This window comes from Linepithema humile, chromosome 1, assembly GCF_040581485.1.
Source record: "Linepithema humile isolate Giens D197 chromosome 1, Lhum_UNIL_v1.0, whole genome shotgun sequence".
Classification (NCBI taxonomy): Eukaryota; Metazoa; Arthropoda; class Insecta; order Hymenoptera; family Formicidae; genus Linepithema; species Linepithema humile.
Genome location: NC_090128.1, coordinates 24385523 through 24396138, shown reverse-complemented (window position 1 = coordinate 24396138; position 10616 = coordinate 24385523). Strand labels below are relative to the sequence as shown.

Below are 10616 nucleotides of genomic sequence, written 5' to 3'. Positions count from 1 at the left end.
TGGGATTTTTTTGGAGGCGATAAGGATTATTAGGATACATTAGCTGGGCAATGATCAGAGATGTTTATTTTCTTTTTGCACTACATTAAGTTATATCTATAATAAATTTATATTTTGGAGAGTCTAAAAATAATATTCCTGAGACTACTAAAATATATTACAGATATTTATATATTATGAACAAAATAAACAATAAAATACTTATATTTCGAACTAGTAAAATTAGAAATAAACCGAAAACAGATTTAGAAATTGTAATGTATTTTTTATTTCGACTTCTACTATTTCTCTTTTTGAAGATGCAGAATAGAATCTGTAGAACATAGAGGAACTTCCGTTATAATTAGATTTTTCTCCCAAAGATCTTTCACAACCGCAATCTGTAAAAAATATCGATTGATTAATTATAAAGTAATTTATTGCGTGTGAGCAACATATGCTTCATACCTTAACGTCTTCGTCTCCAATCGGTAATTCGCCAACACGTATAAAGTTTGGATAAGATGTTACTAATTTTGAAATTCCAGGCATAATTGATTCATCAACTTCTAGAGATTGTATTTCCATTTCATGGTATTCTTTAGAATTATCAGTAGAATAATAAATCATAAACGTATCATCTTCTTTTATCAACCTAATAATAATATAGTATACGTTTATATTTCATCTAAATATTTTACAATTGCTTTCCAAAATAAATTATAATTTTCGAATGAGTTACCTGATACAATGTGTTCTTAATAATCGTATCCTTGTATTGGCTGTTATTTCTGTGTAATTTTTAACAACCCCATTGTCAACCATGATTTCGCCGTTTTCCACTACTGAACATTTCTGTTCATTTTTGGTGAGAAAAGGAGGCAGAAAATCGTGAATGTGACCTTTAGCCATTAAATCGGCCGCGTCATCTACATCGATGTAATCTATTAAGTGGTTAATCAAATTTTTAATCTTTTTTTTGAAAATACTTTTCTTGACGTTTGTGTTATATACAATTCCGGTATATCTTAAATAATCCAAAGGTAATCCCTCTCGGAAACGGCTGTCAACTTCGGTCGCTCTCTTTAGCGCTTGCGGAAGTAGTTTCTCGAGTAAGTCACACCAACTGTTCTTTTGATATACACTTAATGTAACATGCAAACTGTGAGTATCATCAATAGTCTCTCCTTGGTGTATAGTTCCTCGTGGTAAGTATACCAAGTCCCCAGCTTCAACGATTGTATCCAGTATAGGTTCTCCAATCTCCAATTGATTAAAATTCTTAGAGGAATATCTCGGCAAATATTCATTCTCGTTAGGAGGCATGTACAGTCTCCACCTTTTTTTACCTTCAATTTGCAATATAAATGCTTCTATGTCGTCATAATGAGGCGCAAAACCTTGACTATTGGGTGGTGTAAGATATGAATTGGCACCAACAAAACAGCCAAAGAATTCCTGAAGTGTAGCTGCAAAGCATGTTATATCTCATGATTTATATTAAAAAATAATAAATTATTAAAAAAAAGAACCAAAAAATATAGTTTTTACCATTCAGCGCATGTAACTGTGGTATAAACGTTTGAGGATTTAACATTCTCACAGAGCAATCATTCAGATAATAATCCCAAACAACACTTGGAAATGCACGAATTGTGCCCTCAGGATTGTGAGTCTCTCTTACTCCATTAGAATAGGAAGTAATATCGATATTTTTGCTAAACAAAATATGTTTTTCTCTCAATATTTTATCTAGCATAGGTGTTGACATGAGATTTTTGTAATACTTAGGTTTGTTTCTTTTTATATGCAGTGGAGTCTTCTCCCAATTTTCTCTGAAAACAAGAAGAATAATGTTAATATGTAACATATATAATTATACTTATTAATTTTAACTTACTTGAAAAAATTTTCTATCTTCAAAGGATATATCAGCCATTTAAATAATTTTTGACTGTTTACAATAGGATTAGAATCGCTAAAATATTCTATATTTACACTATTATTTGCATCATTTAAACTGTTGTCATCATCTTGTTTCTCAACGTTTTCTGTTTCTGTAGTTTCTCCCTTGCTAAAATTTTTATTTTTCTCTTTTTCTATCATTGCTCCTTTTAATTTTAATTCTTTATATACACATTTTCGGACATTATTTATCTGCTTCAGTTTTTTTTTCTCATTTAGTTGTAAAAATTTCACGTGTGCTTTATCACCCAAGATATTGTTTTTGAAGATTTTTAAATTACCCTTTTTTGTAATATTACCATGTTTTGTTTTCACAGCAACATTCAAAGTACATTTATTTTTAATCTTTTGTCCTTTTAGTATTTGATTATTATTCTTCTGTTTGACGTTCTTTTGATTAGATACTGTAATTTTTTGTGAAAAATGTTTTAATTTTTTCTTTTTGGACTTTAATGGCTGTTCTATATTTTTCCGTTTTGCTGAATATACAGAAAAAGCTGATACTGCTTCTAAATTACCAGACATCTGCAATAAATATTAAAGTAAGTAAATTAAATTTGGTTTAAAAATATCAAGCTAAGATACAATAATACAATAAAACAATAATTTATCAAATATTAATATGCACACATATATGTATATATATACCTGACCTTTTTTACGTTTTACATATGCAGATTAATTTCACGTTTTGATAACACATAACTTCTTTAGTATATACAGAGAGAAACCTGAGAGAGGCCACGCTGCCGTTTTCCGTACGACGCTTTCTCTAGGCCGTACGCTAGTGACGCACGTCCATTTCCGGCCGGCTTAGGAACTAAATAGCCACGTCCATTTTCCGCATCGGTCAAAAAGTCACGTCTATTTTCTGAGATGGTTCATGTCCATATTATATCCACAAGCGAAGCTATTTACGTCACGCGTCCTTGCCGTGCGTTAGACTGTTTTATTAACAGCAGCGTACAACAAAGAATCAAGCGTTTTTTAATCGAGTAAGGCGAATCGCTTGAATATTAAAGATCCCATATTCGAGACCTACTTTTTGCAACATTTTTTTCCTTTTTTTGCATTTTTTTTAACTGTATATAATCAAATTAATAAATTAAAATAAAGTTTAATAATAAAATAATGTTAAAATAATGTTAATATAAAAATAATATTTAATAAGCTTTTATTGCAGAATTGTAAAATTATTTTTAATTTTTTTATTAACAATAACAAATCAGTTTTTATTAAATAATTATAAAAAATTTTTTATATTAAAAAATGCTTTTTATAATGTTTTTGTAATATTTAGTACATGCCATGTACAATAAAATATACATATTTTTATATAACTAACATATGATCTGTATTAAAAAATGTTTTCTCTTTCTCGATCCTTCAAAAAAAAAAAGTATTAATCGTAAAGAGTGATTCAAATAATAATTTCAATGTAGAAAGAAATTCAGTCTCTTATGCAAATGTAATACAAGTAACGATAGCATCGATCTCATTCTTAATAATGTGCAGTGGCTTAACGGAAAATAGTTGGTCTATCACAACGCAGATCAGGTTTCGAGACTGAGTGGTGTCCGATTTTTTTCAAGTTTATGGTACATCTTATATAGATCACATTTAGATTTGATAATTTAACATAGGCCTCGGAATTATTTCATCTTTTCAGCCGATTCTCGTGGTACACGCCTCCTTTCCTTTCTTCACCGCGCGCGCGGCAAACGCTAGGGCCAGCGCCGCCGAGCGTTAAGAGCTGCGCTATCCGATTAATGTTAAAAAAATTTATTAAAAATATTTTTTTCCTCAATAGCAATAGTACCTCATGGGTGACGTGGAAATCTATTGAAATATTTTCACATAATAAATTTAAAAATAAAAAAAATATTTTTAATAAATTTTTTTAACTTTTAATGATCAAGGAAGAAGAACCCAACATTTATCGGATAGCGCTGCTCCTAACGCTCGGCGGCGCTGGCCCTAGCGGCTGCCGCGCGCGCGGTGAAGAGAGGAAAGGAGGCATATACCACGAGAATCGGCTGAAAAGATGAAATAATTCCGAGGCCTGATTTAACAAGAAATAAGTCAAAGAGATTTATGTAGATTTTTTTACTTTTTTTTTAATATTTGTTTATTCATGATACATAATGATACATATATTTATTAATGTGATTATATTTAACAGAAATATGAATATATTTAAAGAAGAACACGTGAAATTTATAAATAACTGAAAAAAAGATATATAAATAATTATTTAGTAATAATAATTAATAGTGGTCTTCCACGCTACCCATGAGGTGCCACTAATAGCGCGTTAGATTTTTTTTAAAGTGGATCTTCGCCTGTAGCTCTATTATACCACTTTTTATTACATTATATATTTACAAAAGATATATATATATGTATACCGGGTGGGCCATTTTAATCTATCCACGTAAATTTCTCCGTAAGTAAGCCAAATACAGAAAAATGGTTCAGACAAAAGTTGTTCAGGACAATAAGGGTCACCTATTTGTGTTAGTGACTTTGACCTTAAAGTCAATTTTCAAGGTCATTTAAAGGGTCAGATTTATTTTTTTAAATAAACCCCTTATTTTTGATTCCAAAATCTAATAGCTGGTGTCAAGAGCTTTTCAAAACACTATAATGAAGTTATTTTTCATTAAGAACTTTTCGAGTTATGAGGCTTGTAAATTACAGTATTTTGACATAAAATACAAAATATCTTGTAAAACATTCAATTTTTAGGAATCTTACCTTAATACTTTTATGCATAAAATAATGAGACGAATGAATTGATATAAAGAAAACACATAGTTGCTTTCAAGAATAAATAATAATATGTAATTTGCAACATGCAACTGCATACTTTTTTTTAAAACCAACCAATAACTCTGACCTTCAAATGACCTTGAAAATTGACTTCAAGGTCAAAGTCACTAACACAAATAGGTGACCCCCATTGTCTTGAACAACTTTTGTCTGAAGCATTTTTCTGTGTTTGGCTTACTTACAGAAAAACCAATGTGTTTTCTTTATACCAATTGATTTGTCTCATTATTTTATGCATAAAAGTATTAAGGTAAGATTCCCAAAAATTGAATGTTTTACAAGATATTTTGTATTTTATGTCAAAATACTGTAATTTACAAGCCTCCTAACTCGAAAAACACTTAATAAAAAATAACTTTATTATAGTGTTTTGAAAAGCTCTTGACACCAGCTATTAGATTTTGGAATCAAAAATAGGGGTTTTTATTTTAAAAAATAACTCTGACCTTCAAATGACCTTGAAAATTGACTTCAAGGTCAAAGTCACTAACACAAATAGGTGACCCCTATTGTCTTGAACAACTTTTGTCTGAAGCATTTTTCTGTGTTTGGCTTACTTACAGAAAAATTTGCGTGGATGGATTAAAATGGCCCATCCTGTATATATATGTATATCTTTTGTAAATATTTAATGTAATAAAAAGTGGTATAATAGAGCTACAGGCGAAGATCCACTTTAAAAAAAATCTAACGCGCTATTAGTGGCACCTCATGGGTAGCGTGGAAGACCACTATTAATTATTATTACTAAATAATTATTTATATATCTTTTTTTCAGTTATTTATAAATTTTACGTGTTCTTCTTTAAATATATTCATATTTCTGTTAAATATAATCACATTAATAAATATATGTATCATTATGTATCATGAATAAACAAATATTAAAAAAAAAGTAAAAAAATCTACATAAATCTCTTTGACTTATTTCTTGTTAAATCAGGCCTCGGAATTATTTCATCTTTTCAGCCGATTCTCGTGGTATATGCCTCCTTTCCTCTCTTCACCGCGCGCGCGGCAGCCGCTAGGGCCAGCGCCGCCGAGCGTTAGGAGCAGCGTTATCCGATAAATGTTGGGTTCTTCTTCCTTGATCATTAAAAGTTAAAAAAATTTATTAAAAATATTTTTTTTATTTTTAAATTTATTATGTGAAAATATTTCAATAGATTTCCACGTCACCCATGAGGTACTATTGCTATTGAGGAAAAAAATATTTTTAATAAATTTTTTTAACATTAATCGGATAGTGCCGCTCCTAACGCTCGGCGGCGCTGGCCCTAGCGTTTGCCGCGCGCGCGGTGAAGAGAGGAAAGGAGGCGTATACCACGAGAATCGGCTGAAAAGATGAAATAATTCCGAGGCCTGTGTTAAATTATCAAATCTAAATGTGATCTATATAAGATGTACCATAAACTTGAAAAAAATCGGACACCACTCAGTCTCGAAACCTGATCTGCGTTGTGATAGACCAACTATTTTCCGTTAAGCCACTGCACATTATTAAGAATGAGATCGATGCTATCGTTACTTGTATTACATTTGCATAAGAGACTGAATTTCTTTCTACATTGAAATTATTATTTGAATCACTCTTTACGATTAATACTTTTTTTTTTGAAGGATCGAGAAAGAGAAAAACATTTTTTAATACAGATCATATGTTAGTTATATAAAAATATGTATATTTTATTGTACATGGCATGTACTAAATATTACAAAAATATTATAAAAAGCATTTTTTAATATAAAAAATTTTTTATAATTATTTAATAAAAACTGATTTGTTATTGTTAATAAAAAAATTAAAAATAATTTTACAATTCTGCAATAAAAGCTTATTAAATATTATTTTTATATTAACATTATTTTAACATTATTTTATTATTAAACTTTATTTTAATTTATTAATTTGATTATATACAGTTAAAAAAAATGCAAAAAAAGGAAAAAAATGTTGCAAAAAGTAGGTCTCGAATATGGGATCTTTAATATTCAAGCGATTCGCCTTACTCGATTAAAAAACGCTTGATTCTTTGTTGTACGCTGCTGTTAATAAAACAGTCTAACGCACGGCAAGGACGCGTGACGTAAATAGCTTCGCTTGTGGATATAATATGGACATGAACCATCTCAGAAAATAGACGTGACTTTTTGACCGATGCGGAAAATGGACGTGGCTATTTAGTTCCTAAGCCGGCCGGAAATGGACGTGCGTCACTAGCGTACGGCCTAGAGAAAGCGTCGTACGGAAAACGGCAGCGTGGCCTCTCTCAGGTTTCTCTCTGGTATAAGTAAATAGTGTAACAGTTTGACCTAATCAATTGATACGATAAAAGTAAATTACTGAATAACATACAAAATGCTAATTTATAATTCAAAAATTTGTTTACAAAAAAATAAACGCGATAAATACAGAATATATATAGCTTAGTACCGTTACCGACATGTCCATATGACAGAAATTCTCATGCAGCGTCTTAGGTGGAGAATCGATGAACTATTAGACGTGAAAAAATGACATGTTGACTACCCAATTTATTCTTGCGTGCCATTTCGTTAATATTCGTTAAATGTTAGTGCTGTGATATGTGACGTGTTCATGAAACCTGTAAAATTATCCGAAAACTAAGATTAGCAGGGAAAGCCCAACGTAGAAGGAGTATTTTCTACTCATACAGACAGCTGTCAACCGTGTGTTTTCTCGCATAATTAGGCTTCGCTTCACGGTTGATTTAACGATTGTTTATAACCTGTCAAGGAAAAAGCATAGTTTTCGGACAATTTTACAGGTGTCTTAAAGCGATCTAGAGTGTTACTTTGTTAAATTATCATTTTATTTAGAAATGGCACGCAAGAATTCTCGGCGTGTCATTTCTCGCTTCTGACGTCACGAATCTAATATGGCTGCGGTGACTACCCAGGAGCCTTAAATCTGTTCTTTTTTAGCTGTACCATGAGGAACATGAACTGAACTGACTGCACTAAGAGCAAGAGCAAGTAAAAAGCTTACTTTGTGCTTGTGAAATATTCGTATGCAACGTGGTATGCAAATAATTTTAATTAAACATTTATATAAGGTATATATTTCAAGATTATAAATTTTAAAGTAAATGTAGTTTAACATTTAACATTTTATTTTTAATTGTTTTGCAGAAAATTAGAATTTATTGTAGTATTAACTTTTAATTTTTATAACCTAAAATTGTTGCATGTTAAATCAATTAATATTTCGCTATAAGCAATATCTTTTAATCTATCTATCTATTTATCTATCTATTAATAAATCAGCATAGATATATTTTCTAAGTATGTCCAAATATTAATATAAATAATTTTTAGCAATATATTAATATTTTCATTTTTTTATTTATAAGATAATTTAACTGCATTTTATTTTTAAATATTTTTAATTTTTATTATAGATATAATAAATTCTGAAGTAATGGCCTGTTGTGTCAAAGGTTGCAATTCAAGGGGAGATAAAAAAGGATCAGAAAAAAGAAGTTTATATTCTTTAAAAATTTGTAACATTTTTTTTATTTTTTAAAAATTTATTTGTTTATTTCAATTTCATACTTACGTTCCATGCTTTTCTAATCCTTATAACCTTTTCTCTCACTGTGGTCTCATCTGTCATTGACAATTTAAAGATGGCGACGAAATGTTGCAAGTTATTCCACTCGGCAAACCTCCTCCTTCACGGAACATTTTTCGTGACCACTTTCAATCTATGTAGTTACGTCTCCTTACTTTTACTTCGTGGTTTTGTTACATTTGCACATGCGTAGTCCGAATTTCCAGGGAAGCATAAACGAGTCTTTAAGATTAATAGCGTTTTCAATTATACAGGATTTGAACGACCCAGGGTTGATCAATCACTATTTTACTATAAATGCAAGTCTTTCATTGGTGGAGAGGTTGCAATGACGTCATTAACCAACCCTGGGTCGTTCAAATCCTGTATAATCGAAAACGCTATAAGTTAAGACTAATGGCCGGTTTATGCTTCGGTCTTAATCTTAGGCCGGCGTCACATAGAACCCGTAATCCGTAATCCGCACCGGAAGTCCGCAAAAGTTACTAGGGATTGCGTTCGTAACGTTACGTGTGTTTTTTCTCCTTGTGTCCCATGGAGCCGTAAATACACACGTAACGGTATTACTATTTTTTATTTAACAGATTATAATTGTTTATTTGTATTTTATTCATAAGAAAACTACAGAATATATTATAATTTTAACAAAAATTTTAATTAAATCGTCAAATTTAGTTAAATAAATAAAATTAAAAAAAGCATTACTAGTAATAACTAGTAACTTTTAGTAACTTTTACGGAAATTTCATGGAATTACGGCTCCATGGGACACAAGGAGATAAAACACACGTAACGTTACGGACGCAATCCCTAGTAACTTTTGCGGACTTTCGGTGCGGATTACGGATTACGGGTTCTATGTGACGCCGGCCTTAATCTTAAGAGTTGATAACGTAGAATGCCATAAGGGCGTTTATACTTCCCTAGTCTTAATCTTAGTCTTAATCTTAATCTTGGAAAGATCCCATCTTTTAACTTTAGTCCCTAATGTCCTAAGGCCGGGCCAATGAGGTAAGTCTGACGTCCGACGCAGCACGAAATCGCGCGAAATAATGGTTTTCGATTCTTGTAAAATACAAAAATGAGTGATGCTGATTTAATTGAATGTGTCCAACAATTCGATGTTGTTTGGAATAAAAAAAATCCAAATTATAAAAATAAATTAATGGTTAGGTTTTGTTACATTTGCACATGCGTAGTCCGAATTTCCAGGGAAGCATATGGCCGGTTTATGCTTCGGTCTTAATCTTAATCTTAAGAGTTGATAACGTAGAATGCCATAAGGGCGTTTATACTTCCCTAGTCTTAATCTTAGTCTTAATCCATTGAACTATATACCATACTGGAACGAGCACGCCTTTGTTCTCGACCGGTCAGATGGAGATAGCTGTTTGGACCCGGATCTCTCTATCTAACCAACAGTCTCGGTCACGTGTTCACAGCTACTATTAGTTCTACAAACATTCGCCTTCATAAAAATAAAATTTTATGCTTTAAAATGAAATTGTTGGATAATTATAAAATTTATATGTTGAAATTTATTTTTATATTATAAAATTATTTAATAAAAACAATGTATATTGTTTAATAAAAATTGTTAATATATAACATGTATGTATACATATATATTAAATAAAAAAACTTAATACATTTAAACACTTCTATATTTTATTTGTTTAAATATTATAATTTTGTTACATTTATTAATTATAATATCACAATTAAATCACAATTGAAATTAAAGTAAAACAAAATTAATATACATTTAAAATAAAATATATAATTAAAATAAAATCAAATAACAAATCACAATTGCCTCAAATTAAAATATTGCACAATGCACATTGTGACTAAAGAAAAACGAAGCAAAATAAAGATGAACAAGAAACGATTATACGTGACTAAATAAAATAGTTTTATGCAATTTTGCGCGTTTTGTTCCACGTTCTTTTAAATGTCGTTCTGTCATTTTTTTACAAAAAGTCAAAATGCGAAGTTTTATATACTTCATTGCTATTACTTTAATTATTTGAATTTCATGCAAATCTTCACTTCCCGTATTATCAAGAAGAGGATGTTCAGGTATAAATAATTGTTTTATTTTAGGCAATAATAATTGCATGACTCTGATTACAATATTTTGTTTAAAAGAATTATTCTGTATGTGACCTGAAGCTAATTCTATTTTGAAAGCTTTTTCTGTAGTTTGAACAATTTGAAACGCAACATTTGATGGATAATAAAG

General features: G+C 30.3%; 1 protein-coding gene and 1 long non-coding RNA gene across 2 annotated transcripts; one reads left to right on the top strand and one right to left on the bottom strand.

Moving 5' to 3' along the window:
- Positions 1–244: 244 nt before the first annotated feature.
- On the bottom strand, positions 245–2901 carry NO66 (Bifunctional lysine-specific demethylase and histidyl-hydroxylase NO66). Its single transcript, XM_012363161.2, has 6 exons — positions 2598–2901; positions 1880–2469; positions 1531–1814; positions 722–1448; positions 448–634; positions 245–380 (listed from the first exon to the last, which is right to left on the bottom strand). The coding sequence occupies exons 2-6, from the start codon at positions 2467–2469 to the stop codon at positions 282–284; spliced, it is 1887 nt and encodes a 628-aa protein (XP_012218584.1). The 5' UTR covers positions 2598–2901; the 3' UTR covers positions 245–281.
- Positions 2902–6519: 3618 nt separating this feature from the next.
- On the top strand, positions 6520–8344 carry LOC136998955 (uncharacterized). Its single transcript, XR_010889450.1, has 3 exons — positions 6520–7348; positions 7723–7853; positions 8199–8344. It is a non-coding gene; the product is annotated as an uncharacterized lncRNA (long non-coding RNA).
- Positions 8345–10616: the final 2272 nt, after the last annotated feature.

Bases quoted from the DNA above. Each gene is read 5' to 3' on its own strand.
- NO66 (XM_012363161.2), bottom strand. From the start codon at position 2,469: ATGTCTGGTAATTTAGAAGCAGTATCAGCTTTTTCTGTATATTCAGCA. The intron at 1,815-1,879 runs GTAAGTTAAAAT...TCTTGTTTTCAG, and splicing joins AAGATAGAAAATTTTTTCAA to AGAAAATTGGGAGAAGACTC. The intron at 635-721 runs GTAACTCATTCG...TATTATTATTAG, and splicing joins TTAAGAACACATTGTATCAG to GTTGATAAAAGAAGATGATA.